Source organism: Coffea eugenioides, chromosome 1, assembly GCF_003713205.1.
Source record: "Coffea eugenioides isolate CCC68of chromosome 1, Ceug_1.0, whole genome shotgun sequence".
Lineage (NCBI taxonomy): Eukaryota > Viridiplantae > Streptophyta > Magnoliopsida > Gentianales > Rubiaceae > Coffea > Coffea eugenioides.
This window is the reverse complement of record NC_040035.1, coordinates 42113014-42133819: the sequence shown is the minus strand read 5'-3', so window position 1 is coordinate 42133819 and position 20806 is coordinate 42113014. Positions and strand designations below refer to the sequence as shown.

The following is a 20806-nucleotide window of genomic DNA, read 5'->3' as shown; positions in this document are numbered from 1 at the left end:
TATCTCCAATTGCACAAGAACAACTCAGTCACAAATGCCCAGCAGTCAATCAAGTATCCAACCAAGTAGAACTGACACATGCAAGGGGAAATATTCTAACCAGTATCATTAGTGCAAAACATAGTCTAAAATCAATAAAATTGCTATAGCAGAGTAGAGTAGTAGTAAAGCAATAGTCCCAAGTGTTAATCCAATCACAAGAAGGAGGACGTGCCACCAACAGAGCAATATCAGAGCAGATCAATTGCTAGTAATGTCCCCCAATTCATCAGACAATTTCAAAAATAACTCAACCAGAATCCCAAAAGGAACCTCAACGAACTTAGTAGTTGAAAGCAATGGTCAGAATATTTCCCAGCAATTCAATTAGATGCACCCAACTGAAGGAAACAATGTAAATAGCATAGAAACTTCCCAATTTAACAAACAAGTGCAATATTTCAACTTACCCAAAATTTCAACAAATGGCTCCAGTCGGCCAATTAATTGCATAATTTCACCCAACCCAAAAGAAGCAGCAATTCGAAACGAAAATAGTCCAACCAGTACCACTGGTGGAATTCACCAATTGAGAAAATAAACTCTAACCGTCAACAATTGCAACGATTGAGCAACCCAAGCAACACCAGACTTGGCCATCCATAATCTCAAAAGATGCACCCCAAACTTGCAACAATTGCCCCAATAATATGCTAAATCAAGCACTAGCAGTTCATAAATGTAACAAGAACACAAAATCACAAGCTCTAGGCAGACAATTAGGCATCCAACCAAATAGAGTGACCAAAGTCAAGTGAAAATACTCCCACCAGTACCACTGGGGGCAGACTCCAGTAAACGAATAGTCTCAAATAGCCAACCCAACCAGCAAAATTTCCAATGGAAATGCCAATGCCCAGTAGGATTAGCAGAGGCCCAAAACGTGACTAAATATGTAAAGAAGGGGGCCCAGGAAAAGCAATTAAATGCACAATCCAGTTAGGAAAGTTTCAACAAAAATCCAAGCAAGACAGCACTCAGTGGGTTCCATGGTAGTCCAACGATTCACTTCAATTTACGCAATAAGTAAAGCGGCAAAATAAATCCCAATCAAATCCAAGATAGCCCGATGCACGTAAAATTGCAAAATTTACCAACACCGATTGCTGGACACAAAACAGAGCCGGAGTTAGACGAATACCTCCACCTTGAGGACCACCGGGAGTAAAGATGCGGCGAGGGAAAAGCGGCGTGGTGGTGAGAGGCGGCGCGAGGACTGGTGGTGAATCGAAGAGAGGAGAGCTCGCGCGAGGGCTTCGGGTTGCGGCCAAGGAGGAACGGTGGCACGCGGGCTGGCGACAGCTCCTGCGGCGGCGACGTGGGCAGAGCTAGACAGGGCAGAGAGAGAGGTGAGAGAGCGCAGGGGGCTGGTGGAGGTCCCCTGTTTGGGCGCACGATGCAGCGCAGCGGACGTGTAGAGCGGCGGCGGCGCGCCTGGGCTGGATCTGCGGAAGGTAGGCTGCGGCGACGGCGACGTGTCTTCGAGCGAGGAGCTGCTGCGCGACGGCCGAGGACGCTTCAGCAGCGGCGGCGGACAGAGGGCTTCGATCAACAGAGAGGAAGAAGAAACAGGGGAGAAGAAAGAAAGAAAAGAGAAAGAAGAAGAAAGAAAGAAAGAAAGAAAAAGAAAGAAAAGAAAAGAAAGAGAAATTGTTTTTTATTTTTTAATTTTTATACTTTGAAAATCTAAGCTACGGTGAAACAAAAATTTAAATTTTTTTTTTCATTGGCAAATTTCATTTTCGAGATTCAAAAACAGAGATAACTAACAATCAACAACCGTTCTTGAATTTTTTTAAATACTTATTTCTCCCGCGAACGTGACGTGGGCACGCCATGAAGGCACGGAATCTGGAGCTCTCCAGGTGACTTGACGCGGGCACGTCATGAGGGTGAGAGAGCTCTCTAACCATGAGCTTTCCATACGACTTGACGCGGACGCGTCAAGTCGGAGAGATACCTATGAGTCATCAAAAACGAAAATTGAAACCATAAATCAGTCAAATCCATGGAAAAACATATTTAAACTAATAAATAAAATCAAACAAACAATTAAAAGAAATTGGGTTGCCTCCCAATGAGCGCCTTTCTTTAATGTCTTTGGCTAGACATTATCACGTTTTGTTCATGGAGGATAAAATCTTGTAGCTCGTCTTAATGCTTCATCCTCTATATAGTCCTGATAACCCTCGTAAATAGAATAATCCTTGAGCACACGAGTTACGGGCTTCCATGGACTAGTGAATGGCGTCAAACGAGTCGATGATAATTTGCATTCTTCAATCACTCCTCCCCCACTTGCATTTATTGGTTCAAGATATCTCGCCATCGCCACTCTTAATTTATTCCTGTCATGAAATTCAAAATTGTCTGGTATAATAAAGTCAATTTCGTTAACAGGAATTAAAGAGTAAGAGTCAGGAGAATATTGATGAAGGAGTGGAGGAGATGTCACCGCATTTGGAGATTGTTCACTGGATTCTTTCACTTGAATGGGTTGCGGTTGGGGTTCCATTTCTTCCTTTTTGGCTTCTTTTTCAACTGCATCTGTAGATTTCTCATTTTGACACTCTTGCATCTCCTCATCACTAGTCAAGCAAATTGCATTCTCATTTTCTTCTAGATCAACAATGATTTTCGAGGGCAATTCTTCCATTTGAGAAGCCAATCGATTTATTCTGGATGTCAATAGACATAGTTGATCTGCCAGTTAACTCATTGCATCCTTCATCATCTCATTCATTTTGTGTCTCCTGTTGGAATTGGTATGTGTTAGTAGCTTTGGTTCAATATTTCTTCAAGAGACATACCTGACATAGATGACGATTCTTGAAACTCATACTGCTGAAAATTCATTAGCCCCGTTGTATAATTATAATTGGAGTTATCCCCACCATCCTTGATCATACCCGTTTGGATTAGGGTTATACCACGTTTGAGACCAGGGTGAAAAATCTCCATAATTGTTAAGTGGGACACTCAGATTATCTTGATATTCGGGGCACATACCGGTTGAATGATCCCTGGCATAACAAATTTTACAGGTTGCAGCAGTCATTCTTTTTCTAATAGAGTTTAGTGCCTCTGAGTATGCAGACTTAGCGAAAAAACTAGTCGCATCGCCTTTCTCGGAAACAAAATCCAGTATAATCACCAAAATACGGAGTGTTAGAAGCTATAAACTATATCAAAAAAAAAATAAGAGAAAAATAAATAAAAAATGAAAACAAGATGAACTCAAAAGGAAACAAATTAATCTGGCACCAATCCCCGGCAACAGCGCCAAAAATTGACAGGTTGTCGAAACCTGTGCAATAATAAAACCTGCTCAAACTAAAAGTAATTTCTGTAGATAACGGTGAGCAGGGTCGAATCTACAGGGACTGGGAGTAATTGTTCCTTTTCAAATTCACAGTGACAAGGGGGGTATTTTTATCTCAGGGGTGACAATTTAAGCAATTCAACTAAAATCTAAGAAACTACTAAAAATTAAATAACCAATTACTAAAATCAAATGAGTGATAATTAAGGATCTAGCCAAGAAATAACTTCAGCAATGGTTTACCTAATTGATCATCGATGCAAAGCCAATTCCAATTATTTATCAATAAATAAGTTATAACTACCAAACAAGTGATGGCAGTCAACCCCTCCTTACTGTGTCGGTGATCAAGATACGCCCGTTAATCACTGCTCTAATTGAGAAATAATCCTAGGTACGCCCATAAGATTTAATTCCCCAATTGCCTTACGTATTAGAGGAGCCCTATTCTAACCAAATAACGTACTACCAGGGTTATTTCAGATTAGTCCGCGTATCCCCCTGACACAAACCTAATCGTGCCAGTTGTCACTATTTTAGGACAATTAAACAATTACGGATTTAATGCCCTAATTGACAATAGATTACCCAATCAACTAATTATCCGGATCCAAGACAATCAATTAATTAAATAACCATAAGCATAGCAATCAAGAAATATGCGGATACCAATAAATAAAAGAAAAAGATTAAATTAAAACGATTTCACAATTTTTAGGCGAACCAGAGCCTTCGTTGCTCCTTGACTAGAATGAAGAAATTAGTTCATATTCGATGAACAAAATCCACAGGAAATTGAAGAGAAAGTCGCAGCCATCAATTTGAAACTGGGTAAACTTAGGGCCTGTTTGGCACCCTAGTTTTTTACCAAGTTTTTTAGCTACTAGTTTTTTAACAACTTTTGCTACAGGAACCTCAAAAAACTTTTCAAAATTTTTTACCTACACACTTCAGAAATCTATACACAAAAAATTTCTCAAAAACTTTTCTTCTTCCCTCACCCAACCCACCACACCAGACACCGCCTCCACCACCTCTCCTGGCGCCGGTAACCCCAAAAAAAAATTTTGAATTTTTGAGTCCCTCACCCTCAAAAATTTATTATATATATTATATATTTATTTAAACAAATTATAAATATTTTATTTTATTTAAAATATATTTTTATATTTTTATATGAATATTATATACCATATAAATTAATATTAATATAAATATGTAATTATACATTAATATAAATATTATATATTATATATTTAATATATATAATACATATTATATATATTACACATTTATGTATATATATTTATGTATATTTATATACAATTATATTATGTATTATGTATAATATAATACATTTATACATAATATTAACACACAATATTAATTATACATTTATACATAATACTAATACATTTATACATTTTTATTAATTATATTAATACATTAATACATAATATTATACATTTATATATTTATAATATATTAATTTATATATTTATATAATATTCATTTACAATAATATACAATTATTACATTTGTAAATATATTTATATTATGTATTATATATAATATAATACATTTATATATTTATATATACCTATATAAATATATTTATTTATAAATGTATTATAAATGCATAAATATATATAAATATTTAAACAATAAAAATTATAAATTATAAACAATATTAATTATACATTTATACATAATATTAATACATTTATACATTTATATTAATTATATTAATACAGTTATACATAATTATCATATATATTTATGAATTATAATTTATACATTAATATAATATTCATTTATAATATATACATTTATATTAATTATACATTTATACATTTATAAATATATGTATATTATGTATTATATATAATATAATACATTTATATATTTTTCTATAAATATATAAATATATTTATTTATAAATATTTATAAATGTATTATAAATGCATAAAAGCATATAAATATTTAAACAATAAAAATTATAAATTATAACAATATTAATTATACATTTATACATTTATATTAATTATATTAATACATTTATACATAATCATCATATACATTTATAAATTATAATTTATACATTTATATAATATTCATTTATAATTTATACATTTATATTAATTATACATTTATACATTTATAAATATATGTATCTTACGTATTATATATAATATAATACATTTATATAATTTTTATATAAATATATAAATATATTTATTTCTAAATATTTATAAATGTATTATAAATGCATAAATGTTTAAAAATATAAAAATATAAAAATTATAAATTATAAAATACTCAAAAATATGTTTTAAAAATACCTCTAAAAATAATCCAAAAAACGTCTACAGTAACATTTCAAAAACTTCTACAAAAAAGATTTTCACCTTACAAAAACTTCTACAAAATTTTTTCAAAAACTTCTACAGTGCACTACAGTAAAATTTTAGACAAACTTCCAAAAAACTCAGGTTCCAAACAGGCCCTTAATTCGATTGACCACTGACTAGAAAGAAAAGCTACAAAATACTTGATTGTTTGTTTGCTTCTGCTCCATACGAATGAAGAGAAAACAACCACTAAAAGCTAAAAAGGAGGCAAGTCAAAAGCCAAGCTAAAGGACAAAAAAACTAAGATGAGAGTCAGTGCTCTTCCTCTGCGCAATTCCTATTCTAATTGCCTACTGCTACCGTGCGGCGTCCGCCGCACGAGAGGAAGAAAAAACTTCCGAGATTTGCTTTCTTTTCCCTTTTTCTAGTTGTTGTCTTCGATCAAAATTACCAAAAAGGTCATGCAGCTCCTAGTTCCAGGAATGCCCTTGATTGCCTGCTATTTGAACTCTTTCTTGATAACTGTCAAATTGGCCTTGATTGTGATATTTTTGTTCTACTCCCTGAAATAAATGTAAATTACGAAAAGTGAGTAGAATCTAATAATTAATTCACATCAGGTCAGGTAATAGGAAAAATTAATAATAAAATAAATGATAAAATTGCAACCTATCAGGAATAAATAGTAATATAGAGATTAAAATAAGAAGTAAAATAGAGGATCTTAAACACTTTTTCTATAGGGAAAACACCAAAAAAACAAAAAAAAAAAAGGGCACAATCCCACTTTCTGGTGCAAATAAACACTCACTACTAATTTTCAGTTCATCAATTTTCATCTCATGTATTTGGAAGTTAGAAAAATGTTATGAACTTATGTTTAGTTGTTTGACCCATTCATAACTTGGTTGAACTTGGAGAAGCAATACCAAACACAAGTATATCTTGCTTTATGTGGTTTTTACCATGCAAAAAATCTAGATTCATACAATGAAATAGAAAGGAAGATGCTTAAAATATATTTTTTCCAAATTTCTATAGTGAAAATTTTGATAGAAACTCAAAAAATATCAACGGCCAACCACAATATGTTTTTGTATCGTAATTAGCTTATAAAAAGTAATTTGCGTTCACTTTCTGTGCAATTGTGACAAAGAATTTTTTAAAGTATATCTAACCATCACTCATATATATGTATGTTAGAGGGAAATTCTACAGCGTAGTTTCCTACATTGTGGTCAGTGGTGGAGCCAGGACTCCGAGTCAATGGGGACAAAGGATGAAATAGTAAAGGAAAAAATTATGTTGCTAATGCGCTAAAATTGCAGTTATGTATAGTTGTTATTTTTAATTACAAATTGTATAATGAAAAAAAAAATGATAATGAAGCGATACCAAAACATTGATTATGTGAATAATTTGGTTTTTCCTCACAATCTTTGTAACATGAGTTTGAATTGTAAAATACAAGATAATAGACATTTGAACTTGTTTTTACATTTTTTAGGTGGGCAATTTGACAAAAGAGAGCAATATTGAAAAATATTGTGGGAGCTATTCTTAAGAAGCTTTCAAAGATTTGGTAGTTTTCTTTACAATTTTGTACTTTTTCAAGAGTGGATAGGGGGCAAATGGTCACACTCAACTCAATGTGGCTCCACCACTGTTGGACTGTAAATTCTAATCTGATGAAAAGAATAGTCCCACAAATTGAGGGTGATTGAGTCTTATCCACATTATTCTGGGAAGGATGGAGAAAATTCTAAAACTATTATGGAAAAAAAATGTTTTCCATTTGAGGGGTTGTTTGTGTTGGATTTTCTAAGAATAGGTACTTCGCATTTGCAAAATGCGAGCTCACTGAGCTCGCATTCAGCGAATGCGATTTATTATTAAATTTTTGATTTTGCAAAAAATCTGAAAAATTTTTTTTTTTGCTTTGAACCTCGCATCTCACAAATGCGAGGTCAGCACCTCGCATTTAACATATGCGAGATTTGAAACCTTTTAGTTTTTTAATATTAATAAATTCTAGCAAACCGTGTAGCACTTAGCATTGTCTCCTAATTCTCCTTCCTCTGTCGATTCCACTGCTCAATCCTAGCTCTTCGCTCCTCGCTACTCGCTACCTTCCCTCACAGGACTTTTGCTCCGCCTGGGACTCGCTGCATGTCTTCTCCTCCCTCCGCTGCTGTCGCTCTCATGCCTGGCGTGCCGGTCTCCTCCGCTCCTCCTACCACTTGCACGATAATCCCTTTCACTGTCACGGCTCCTATCGTAGTCCCTTTCCCTTTCTCTTTCCCTCCGGTGATGGTGGTGTGGATGGGGATTGGCACTTCTACTGCGACTCCTGCTCCTTCGGTACTTAAGAATATGACTCCCAAAGAGCTTCCTCCTGAGGTCCCTCCCAATCATCTTGATGTGCATAAAATTGCAATATCCACCACGACTGCTCCTTCGGTAGGTGGCCTCGCGGAAGTCGGTGACAGGGGAGAAGTCGGCAATGATGGTGCAGCCGGAGTAGAAGTGGCCCTGCAAAGCCTGGAGGGCGGCGGCAGCCTGGTCCTCCTCCTTGAACTGGATGTAGACGTTGCTGATCATGTGGTCGGCGAGGTTGTCGCAGATGTTGAGGCTCTCGATCTCGTCGAACTTGCCGAGTTCCTCGAAAATGTCCTCGTAGAAGTCCTTGAAATGCTCCTGAATCTTGCGGGGTTCGATGGGTTGGCCCTGGGGGTCGACTCCAGGGGTGATCATGTCAGGGCGCTGGTACATGTTGGACAGCAAAAGGGTGGGGGAGATGGTAGGACGGTTATGGAGGCGGGAGCAACGGTCGCCGTAGCGCCAAGCGCCAATCTTGAAGTAGAAAGGGCAGTTGACACGGTCCTTCTCGGTGCCGAAGATCGAAGCTAATTGCTTGACCTCGCATATGACTAAAAACTAAAAGGTTTCAAATCTCGCATATGTTAAATGCGAGGTGCTGACCTCGCATTTATCAAATGCGAGGTATGAAGCAATTTTTTTTTTTTTTAGATTTTTTGCAAAATCAAAAATTCAATAATAAATCGCATTTGCTGAATGCGAGCTCACTGAGCTCGCATTCAGCAAATGCGAACATCACTTAGACGGAATACTACACTCAAAAAGCCTTATTTGTAGAAAAATTTTAAATTTCATCATAAGTTTAGAAATTTCTCGGGAAGGATGTACATTTCCTATTGCAGATTCAAGAAGTCGCCTCAAAGTTTCTAACATATATAGGATTCATTTCACTTGTCTTTCTGGCAGAGGGTCTAGAAATTCTGGTAGAGCCTTGCATGAATTGAATTTCCTGCTCAACTAAGGGAACTTGGACTGCGCGGAAAAAAAAAATCACCAGTCTGATACTTACATTACAACCATATTGCACCAAAGAAGGAAACTGAAGATAAAGCACATTGCAGGGAACATAAATAAACTCTGAATTAATTGCCAATTTTCCAGGAGATGAATAGTATTCCTTCTTGTGGGCATCCAGAAACCACTTTCACAACACGAGCAAATGTATTCTTTCAGAGGTTTCCAATGGGTTGCAGCTACGAGTTAAGAAACAAATAGATAGAATTTTTCCATGAATTTTTGAAGCGGATGCATGTTCATCTGCATGACTAAAAAGTTGCGACTTTTGCCGAATTCCATGTATACACAAATTCATGGCATGAACAAATACATAGTACGTATAAGTTCATGGTTTGTACGAGTTCGTCATTTCTTCCAAAGGGATTCAACAATTAAAGTTACAACTCTTCATGAATATTTCTCCAACTCTATATAAAAGGTCAAATGAAACTTGATTTTCTGCTGAAAACTATTATCCCATTTCACCTGATTTGTTTTGTAAACGTGTATCATTCTTATTCTAGTAGCTAAAAGAAACAACTGCAAGTTATCTTGACTATTATTACATCATTTCATCTCAAAAGGTATTTGTTTTCACTTAATTAAGGGATAGATATAGCGTTAAGGAAAATGTATCTAATACACCACTTGATTGATTGCAGAATTGCCAAAGTTCTTACATGAGTTTCCCTTTATTCCTTTCGTAAGGTTTCTAACAAAAAATTTAAGTAATTCAATAGAGGACAATGACATTTGAAAATGGGATGGTTATAGAATTGCTCATTTCTGTAAAGAAAGCACGCTAAGTGCAATGGGACTCCTTACTCTATGGATCCCATTGCTCCATGTCAATGCTCCAAAAGTAAAGCTCCCATTGCTGGTCTTTGAAGGTGTAAAATCAATCCTGAAAGTCAACTTCTCCCCTGTATTTGTAAACCTTAATGTTGGTGGTATGACTGAAACATTTACACCTGTGGGTTGTTCTAATTTTGAGACATAAACTGTTGGTCCATTACCAACATAGGTAACTTTTCTATACACTGATATGTTGCCCTTCATGTTGGAGACTCCAATTGAAGGATAATTGAAGTTGGAGGAAGGCTTTGGAGGGTTATTGCAGTATATGGTCTCGCTGGTTAAGTTCTTCAGCTGTGCAGAGGTTGCGCCATTGCTGCAGAGGAAATCAATGACGTCTTTGAGATCGAAATCATAAACCAGCCCTGGGTCAATTGCTGCAACTGGATTTATGTGCCCAGAACCGTAATCAAAAGGCGTAGCCCGACTACCATCAGGATGTCTTCTGATGTAATTCCCGGAGTCATCTAGTATTGTTGCTGTTTTAGAGGAAAGGAAAAGCATTAGACTGTGTGAACTACAATAGAACCAGTAAGGGATTTTTTCGGTTTGAAATTTTGTAGACCTGTTGTCATTATTGGAGATTTTATAGCTGCAGGGCTCCAAGAAGGGTGGCTAGCCTTTACAATTGCTGCCACTGCAGACACATGTGGACAAGACATGGAAGTCCCGGAGACTATGTTGTAGTCAAGTGATCGTCCACCAGCATCACCAAGAGCTACTGGAGACCATGCTGCCAAAATGTTTACTCCAGGAGCTGTTACATCGGGCTACAATTGACATGTTGGATTAGTATTTATACAGCAATTTTTTTCTTAACATGTTTTTCTCAAATTATAATGAAGTGTTTGATTTCTTGAGGGCTAATGGCAGATTGGTGTTGTACATAAGTATATGATAGGAAATACATATATTGCTTGTGGAACTTCCAGGGTTTATAATTGAACCAGAACAGTGCATAAAAATTCTAGCCAAACATACTTTGATTATATCTGGCGTGACAGTATTTGGACCCTTTGAAGAGAAAGCTGCCATTGCTGGTGCTGGTTCAATAGACATTTGTGTAGATGTTTGAGATAGTCTAGCCACTGGATTCCTGTAATAGGAAAAGCAAGCACGTCAAAAGACATGAGCACTGTAATGGTTGCTTTACACAAGCAAGTTCAAATGTATATATGTCACATGTGCAATAAGATATCTAATCATAAGAATTACAATTCTGTTCCAAAGATCTACAAACACGTCAGTTATGAGCAAACTTACATTGATTAAATATCTATTTGAAAGATCAAAGATAAATCCTGATATTTCAACGAAATTTAGAGCTTACTTTTTTGTAGACATGTAAGTTTGAAGTTCTGTTGCTTCTTCTTGACCTATCACAGTGGCTTGGATACCAAAATTGACTAATACGTCTTGGGCAACTGGATCAGCAAGTATCATGGCTACCCCTCCGATGCTTCTTATGTAAACACGCATTTGAATTCGGTCAACATGCTCATTCTCGAGTTGGCAGACCACAATCTTTCCCTTAATCAAGTTAGGATTAAGTGTGTTTGTCTGGCAAAAGCTGGAAAATCAAAAGAAATCAAGTCAAAATTTAGAGTTTAATGTCCAATTACAATCCCAAAGAAATATGATCATCTGCAGCTACTAAGATGTAATAGCCAATGTTTCTGATTTAATCACCATCCAGAGTTTCTAAAATATGAAATCATGGAGAAAATGAATATCCTGATTCTTTGACAGTAAGCACCGTCCTAGCCTTTGGGCATTCAAAGACAATAAGAGGAAAATTTTTCCCTTTTCAGAAGAAGTACCTTGCATTTTTCTGGGGAATTCCAGAAGCTGCTGCATCGCTTCCTGCTATTAAACCGGAAGCACTATCCAGTTTTGATGGATTTAGACCAAAACTCTGAAACAAGAAATCCCTTTTTCAACTCCTGATCGGTAAAAAGGAAGTTTATGGTAAAATACTCTCATATTGACTTACGAGTATAATTGGTTGGCGTAAAGGTACCTTTAAAACTTTTGAATTTCCAAGATAAATCTTGGATTGCAACTCTCGATTCAAAGTACTTGCAGCAACAGTCATGATCCAGGGAGCAACATTAGTTGCAGTTCTTGATAAACCAGCATTCCCAGCTGCTGCCGAAACCAGAATTCCTTTAGAAAATGCATGGAAAGATCCAATTGACACTGGATCCTCGAAGTAGCTGGTTTGGGGCGGTTCAGGGCCTAAAGAAAGAGAAACAATATCGATGCCATCACTAATGGCATCATCTAAAGCAGAGAGTATATCTGCATTATTGCAGATTTTAAACCAACAAGCTTTGTAGATGGCTAGTCTGACACTTGGTGCACCTCCTCTTGCAGTGCCGTTTGCCAACCCAAATAAGTTCGCATTTGAAACCAGCGAGCCAGCAATAGTGGAAGCTGTGTGAGTTCCATGGCCGTCGCCATCTCGGGGTGATCGGAAGAAAGTTTGGTTGAATGATTCAAGAGGCTTGTCTGCTTCAAATCCTTTCAAATAGAATCTAGCTCCTACTATCTTTCTATTGCAGTTGGCCAAGGTGAACATTTCCCCAGTTTGACATTGTCCCTTGAATTTTGTGGGAACAGGGCCCAAGCCTTGGTCATTGAAGCTCCGGGATTCAGGCCAAATTCCTGAATGTAAACAAATTAATGCCCAGTCTTGTGAATTTAATGTTGATAGCCATCTTTAGAGACGCATGACTTTTAGGTAAATGTTTTAGGGGATTGAGGCCTCTTCAGTTTCAATTCTGTCTAGTTTTGTAATCTAAAAAACATTCGTTGTAATAGGTACAATTTTAATATAAACTGAATTTTGTCACTCAAACTACAAAATTCACGGTTACACCAAAATTATACTTTTTTTTTTTTTTTCAGCAACGGTAATTTTTGTATTGATAGACAAAAGGATACACACTTATATGAGCAAAGGCTCAAGAAACAACTATACACAAGTGTTAGACACACTGAGGATTGATCCATTCCTCATCCTGAAATATGCCTAAGGCATAACCACTAATCAGTTCACATCTGGAGTCTAATCTCCTATCTAAACAAAAGGAGCATTTCAGAAATAAAGCTCTTAAATTGTTAATATCATCAGCCAAAGTAGCCAGTTTGATATCCTTGGCTATTCCTTCCGTTAGCCCTTTCAACAGCTGAGAGCTGGGTATGTAGACTGTAATTTTCTGCCATTGCTGTTGTCTGGCCTTTATAATGGCCATCTTCACAGCTTCAGCAACATTCTGCAGCTGATTCCTTGCTTTCCTGTCAGTAAGTGCCCAGGCTGCCACCAGCTGCTGGTTGAAGTTAGTTGCTATAATCCCTGTGCCAATTCTATTAGTTGATTCATGCACTTGAGTTGAGATTCTAATCTGCATTTCATCACTTCCTCCCTCCTCTGGTTCTTCCTCCTCTTTATCTCTTTCAGCACCCTCAGGGGTCGTATTCTCTAAGCTCCAAACTGTTGCTTGCTCATGCCATTCTTGTTGAGCCTTTTTGACTGTTTTCCATGGATGTTTACGTTTTGCATTAAACTTCCATTCATTTCTCCTCTTCCATATTTGCCACAGGATGTTCACAGTTAGCTCTATATGTTCCCTGCCCTCTATCCTACATAAAGCATCCAGCATAGCTGTCCACCAAGTTGAGAAATTTCCAGTCTTATCAGACAAGCCCTCCCACTGTACTGGTGCCATCTTCCAAACCTCTTGAGCTCTGGTACAATGGAAGAACATATGCTCAGTTGACTCTTCCTTTTCTCCACAACCATCACAGATTGGATCACCTTGGTGTGTTCTTTTAAAGACCAGGTCGTTAACTGGTAACATACCATTTAGACACCTCCAAATGAAATGTTTTAACTTACTTTTTATCTTCAGTTTCCACAGTCACTTCCATTGTCTCCCTTTAGAATTTGCTGAGCTTGTTTCTGCTTCGTTATCTCCTTTTCCCCTAGGTTGATTTCTCTCTCTACACAGTACCTGGTATCCTGAGTTGACCGTGTAGCTACCATGACCACTATAAACCCAATAGTTACTGTCTTCCCTACCAGAGATACTGATAGGGACATCCAAGATTTCCACCGCATCTTTCTGGTTGAAAGTTCTAATCACTAATGGTTTATTCCACCTGAATCCACTGATCAACTCATCCACTCTTCTGATAGTGCAGTTCTGAGGCATTGCAGAAGTGACTTTTCCATCCTCATTACCAGGGATCCAAATGTCCTCCCAAATGTTTGTTGTCTTGCCATTGCCTATCCTCTTTCTAGTTCCCTTTTGCACCAAATCTCTTACATTCATTAGACTTTGCCAGATCCAAGAAGCACAGTTAGGAACTTTGCACTTGAAGATAGAGTCCCTATGGAAATACTTTGCCCTCAATACCTTGCTGACTAAGAGGTTTGGTTTGGTAATCAGCCTCCAAACCTGTTTAGCCAGCAATGCTTTATTAAACTTCTGTAAGTCCTTGAAGTCTAATCCTCCCTCTTTTTTCTCCATAGCCATTCTTCCCCACGAGCACCAGTGCATCTTATCTCTCCCATCAGCTTCTCCCCACCAATATTTCGCAAAAATGGAGGTCACTTCTTTGCACAGAGTTTTTGGAAGTTTAAAGCAGGACATGGTATACACTGGCATTGCCATGGAAACTGCCTTCAATAACACTTCCTTACCTCCTTGGCTGAGCAGCTTGTTTTTCCAGCTTGTCATCCTCTTGCTGATACTATCCTTAATAAAACCAAACACTTGCTGCTTTGATCTTGTTATCACCATAGGGAGCCCCAGATACTTTCCTTGTGTAGCCACCTGGATTGGACCAAGGCTTTGTCTCACTTCCCATTTCCTCTGATGACTGACATTGCGGCTGAAGAAAACTGAGGACTTTTCCAGATTTATGGATTGACCCGACCCCTTCTCATACTTCCTCAGAATTTGTACAAGTTCCCTTGCTTCCTCTTTTTCAGCATTACAGAAAATCAAGGAATCGTCAGCAAAGAATAAATGAGTCAGTCTTGGCCCATTTCTACAAATCTTTATCCCTGTGATCCTTTTATCTCCTTCAGCCTGCTTCAGTAAATTGGAGAAACCTTCTGAACACAAGAGGAAAAGATAAGGTGACAGAGGGTCACCTTGTCTTATTCCTCTTTCTGGAATTACAAAATCTTGTGGTACCCCATTGATATTGAAAGAGTAGGTGACTGAGGAAAGACAGCTCCAAATCCACTTCCTCCAGACTATGCAGTAGCCCATTTTTTCCATCATGGCATCAAGGAATTTCCACTCCACTCTATCGTAGGCCTTTGACATATCTAACTTCACAGCCATAAGTCCATTCTGTCCTTGTCTCTTGTTGTTCATGTAATGCAAATATTCATGAGATAGAATGACATTGTCAAGAATTTGTCTGCCTGGGATGAAAGCTGCCTGAGTTTTACTAATGCAGTGATTTAAGACATTCTTGAGTCTATTGGCCAGAATTTTAGAAATCACTTTGTACACAACATTACAGAGACTAATAGGCCTATAACTCTTCAGGTTGGTAGGATTCTGGATTTTAGGGATGAGGGAGATGACTGTGTGATTCCAAGACTTAGGCATTTTGCTAGAAAGAAAAAAATTCCTAATGGCAGCAACTAAATCTGATTTCACAACGTACCAGAATTTTTGGAAAAACAAAGGATTCATGCCATCTTGGCCTGGTGCCTTATTTGGATTCATGGAGAAAAGAGCAGTTTTAATTTCCTTCTCCTCAACATCCTGAGTAAGACTTGCATTCATCTCAGTAGTGATAGTGGTAGGTATACCATCTAGAATCTCACTCAGACCCTCACAACCAGAACTAGCAAAAAGGACTCTATAGTATTCAGCTACTTCTTTTCCCAGCTCCTCCTCACTCTTTGTCCAAGAACCATCCTCCCTTTGTATGTTGAGCATCCTATTTCGCCTTCTTCTCCCCTTCACACACGCATGAAAAAATTTTGTGTTCTTATCCCCTTCTCTTAGCCAGTCAATCCTTGCTTTTTGAGCCCAAAACTGCTCTTCTTCTGTATAGGCCTCTTTCAACTGATTCTTTAACTCTGAGATTTTATCCTTAGCTCCTGATTCCTTAGATTCCTTAATCTCCTTAATCTGTTGCTTCACTTGATTGATTCTTTGCAAAGAGTTTCCGCTGAAATTGTTTTTCCATTTGAGTAAAGCCACTCTGCAGTTCGCTATCTGCCTTGTAATCCTATACATCCTATTACCTTCCACTGTCTGTTTCCAAGCTTGCTCAACCACTTGACTGATCCCTTCCCTCTTAAGCCATCTCTTATAAAAAAAAAACGTGATCTTTTTTTATCCATTCTGGGCCAATTATCTATGAGCAGCATGCTGTGGTCTGAACCAACAGTTTCCACATGTTCACATTTAGCCTTGTCAAAAACTTGGTTCCAGTTAATGGAACTTAATCCTCTGTCCAGTCTTTGCCTTATCTCCCTTTCACCATCCCAGTTGTTGCTCCATGTCCAAGGATTACCAGTAAAGCCTATATCCACTAGATTGTTATACTTAATAAAGTTGTTAAAATCCTTGAAACTCCTCTCTGCTCTTGCATTGCCTCCCCACTTCTCTTCATTAGTTAGTATGTCATTGAAGTCCCCTGCCAGAAGCCATTTATCTCCCCATAACTGATGTCTCGCAGTCAAAACTTTCCACTGCTGCTTCCTAATAGTAGCATCACAGCTCATGTACACTCCAATAAACCACCATTCAAATTGCAGTTCCTGATCATAAACCAAAGCCTCTATAGTAAGTGCAGTTGTTACTACTTCCCTGACCTCAATGTCATTATTCCAAAACAAAGCCATACCTTCTTTCCTATCCATAGCTTCCACAATCACACTTTCCTCAAAGCTCAGGATTTTTTGGACCCTTCTCATATAATTATACCTATTTTTGGTTTCACTCAAGAAAACAATATTTGGGGAGAGGAGGTTATTAGCCTCCCTCAACTGGGGAACTGTCAAGGGGCTCCTTGCTCCTTGGCAGTTCCACACCAGAACCTTCATTGAAACTTGAGAGGCCAGTTAAGGTTGGCCCCTTCCCCCTCTAGTTTCTCTCTAGGATTCACTTCCCCCTCTCCCAATTTGTTTCTCTTGGGAGCAAACTCAGTTACCTGCACTTCCACCATTTCCTCATCTACGAAATTCAGTTTCCTTTTTCCTTGTTGATTAGCCAAAATCCTATTCCCACTCAGATCCCTCAAAGGCTGACGAGAGATTTTGGGGGATCTCAACTGCTTCTTCATTTTCCTATTATGTTTCTGGGCAGCCTTCGTGCCCAGCTCAGAACTTCCTGGATCAATTAGCATTAAAGCTGTTTCCGGACTACCAGAATCATCCTCCATTACTGTGACTTGCATAAGCTCCTGTGCTATTTGTTCAAGACCGTTTCTTTCCCTTAAACCTGTGTTCTTACCATTCATCTCTTCCTCCGCTGGGATACTCAACCTTGCTTCCTCTACTATACAGTTACTGTCTCCCCCTGGGAGAGTATTTGTAGCTTCTTTAGTAGAGCTTTCCTTCTGATTGTTCCAGCTATATTGGGTTAAACTTTGTCTTTCCATTTCTTTGCTGCTATCCTCACCTCCTTGTTGCTGCACCTCCCTACATTCATCCTTTTTGGGCTTCTCCTTGCCTGTCATGTTACCATCATTACTCTTCCTAGTTTCATCCTTCCTTCCACACATAGGTTCCTTATGACCATGTTCCATATTTTCCTTAGCCTTAGGATTTAACCATACCATCTCTCCATCTCTAAAGCCCCAATAATTCATCTCAGAGTTATACTTATTCTGCTGTTCTTTTTGAGGTGAAACTTTCCCTGTGTTGGCTCTCATCCATGGACCATACTGGTGTTCCTGTTTCCCTTTGCTTACCTGTATTACTTCCTTGCATTTCTTTTCACCATGTCCAATCACTCCACACTTGTAACAGAAATCTGGGCACCTCTCAAATCTGAAGTTCAACCATTTCAGGATTCCATTTACTTTGACTGTCGTTCCCCTTAAGAGAGGAAGGGAAGTATTCATGACCACTAACAACTTTAGGTGCCTACCTTCCTTTCCTCCTACTTGAGGCACCACAACATCCTTAACTTCATGAAAAACCCCTCCAATTTTCCATCCTGCTTCTTTTGTTATCCAGTGCACAGGTAGGTTCCAGACTTGAACCCAGAGGGGTGCAAGATCAAAAGCAGAAATGTCATCCTCTATACCCTCGCACCAATGCTTCATCACCAGAATTTGGTTGTCCATGACCCAGGGACCTCCCCCTACTATCCAGTCTCTATCCTCCTTGCTTGGAACATAAAACTGAAACAAATTTGGGCCCAGCTCTATAATCCTAAGGTTCCTTGGATACCCCCAAGCAGAGTTCACAAAATTCTTAACTCCAACAAAATTAACCACTTTCTCACCTTTTATCCTCCCCACTAAGCTTAACTGACACTCTTGAATACCTCTATCTATCTCTTCTCCTCCCAGGTCAGTTTCCTCCAGCTCTTTGTCAGAGAGAGCAAATCTCCTTATCGCATCTGTTAGTTCTTCCGCCATGGGGTATAAGCGGATTCCAAACAACCTCTACTTTCACTACTGAGAAGAACAAAGCAGGACAGCCAAAAACAAAAAAACAAAGAACAGAGACAACTCCTACCTCGGCAGACAAGGACGTACTAGAAAAAAAAAAGAAAGACTCACTACAAAAAACAAACCAGACTACTCAAAAAAGGAAGAAAAGCCAAGAAAATAAGCCTTAAAAACCCAAACAACCTTAAAGAAAAGACTGATCGGGGAAAACCCCGAGACCTTGACAAAAAAACTACAGCAAGAGTGAACCATGGAAAAATGGCTGTGAGGATACCTGTCAGCACCCTACTTCTTCCCTGGAGTCTGTTTCCTTGGACCAGATAAACCGAGCTATAATCTGCTTGCAGTCACTTTCCGTCATAGAGCTGAAAACTTAAAAATGAGAAACTGCTCCCCTAATGGGGAACAAGAAGCTTTACAAGATGATCGGCTTAAGCAATTTCACAACTTATCAACCGATCTTCTTAACATCATCAAAGCAAAAAGTTTTATGTTCTTTTGTCCGATTCATTGGGAATGAGTGTAAAAGTTTGCGGAAAGTTTTGAGAAATTTTGAAAAGTTTTGAACTCTCAAAAAAGAGAGACTCGCGCTCTTACCCAGAGAGAGGAGCTCTCACTTTTTGGAGAGATCCATTCAATAAAGTCCACACCAAAATTATACTAATTTACATCAAAGTTGTATCAATTTATACAAATTGACAGAACTGGACAGAAATTGTGAGAGAGACCCCGGATCTTGTTCTAGGTGCTTCACTCAATCGACTACTTACCGGTGTCAATGACGCCAACTATTACATCTGATTTTACGTTCATTGGCAGTTGATTGTATTGTTGAGCAGAATCCAGTCTCAGAAAGTCCCATGATTGGGTTGTATGGATCTTGTATTCCCTACTCTCGAATACCGAAGTAACCGAATCACTTTCTGCACAAAAGTTTTAAGAGTAAATCTTATATACACCGACAATATATATATTATCACCATTTCATAATTGTAAGCGACGTAAATGCAACTATAGTATATTATACTCTGCAGTAGATGATCAAGAAGATCATATTAGTTATTAGGAAAAATTGTTCGAAATGTCCCTTACAATTTATCAAATAAATTTTTTGTAGCTCACTTCTAAAATGTTAATTTTACGTTCCTTATAAATTTAAGTTAGCAAAATTTGATACAAAAATATGAAATTCTACTTTTTAATGACTAAAATGAATATAAATTGGGTCAAATCTTACTTTTATAGGAAAAAATAAATATGATTCAGGTTAGATCCTATATTTTTAGAGACAAAAATGAATATGAATTAGGTTATTTATTTAACTATAAATAGGATTTAACTTTTTTGCTCCTAAAAAAATGATCACATGATGGATTCAGGATAAACGTTGAAAACATAGGTTGGAACCAAATTTAACTGATTTAATTTTTTAGGGGATGTAAAGTTACTACTTTAAAAATAAAGGATGAAAAAAATTTATATGGTGAAATGTGAGTGACCTTTTGAACTATTTTCCCTAATTATTATATGCTGCCCCTTTTTTTTTGGTTGTTGTAGATTTTGCAAAAATTTAGTTAATCACAACTAAAGCAAAAGTTACTTTTGGGTACACTATAAATTTTATCTTTATTGCCTATTAAAAAAAATGTAATAACTAGGCACAAAAGTAAAGAAGAACATAAACAAAATATTGATGTTCGAAAAATCATATTCTAGAATCAGGAGAAATAATCAAATGACAATACCTCTATGCTTAAAACTGTCAATTTAAAAAAAAAAAAAAAAAAAATCTGACCTGCCAGTTTTCGAGCTTGTTCTGGCGTTAGCCTGGCGGAGAATCCTCTAAAGCTTTTGGTGTAATGGTGAATCGTCGCCTCCTTCGCTTCTTGGGAACTGAAAATGGAATTACAATCATTTCACTTCCACTATTTTCACCAAAGGAAGTAGAAATTTTGTGGAAGCTCCTGGTTTAGCTGTTTCTTTCAACATTTTGTCATTCACTACCAACAACTTAAAAAAACGAGACATCTGGGGAACCTCAAATATATGTATATGTACATGCCTTCCAGTCACAGAAGTGAGCATCTCATGGTTAGCTTTGATGACAGATTCCGAGTTGGGGTGTTTGTGAAATCCCATGTATACAATATAGTGCTGCAACATCACATAATTTTGTCAAGATTAGTCCTTTGTGCTTACAAGA

At 37.5% G+C, this 20806-nt stretch overlaps 1 protein-coding gene and 1 pseudogene across 1 annotated transcript; both read right to left on the bottom strand.

Moving 5' to 3' along the window:
• The window catches only part of LOC113772993, a 36740-nt pseudogene that overhangs the window by 15568 nt on the left and 366 nt on the right, over positions 1 to 20806 (bottom strand).
• Positions 7831 to 8527, bottom strand: LOC113755244 (splicing factor U2af small subunit B-like). The gene has a single exon (XM_027299313.1). It carries the CDS (start codon positions 8482 to 8484, stop codon positions 7831 to 7833), a length of 654 nt encoding a protein of 217 aa, XP_027155114.1. The 5' UTR covers positions 8485 to 8527.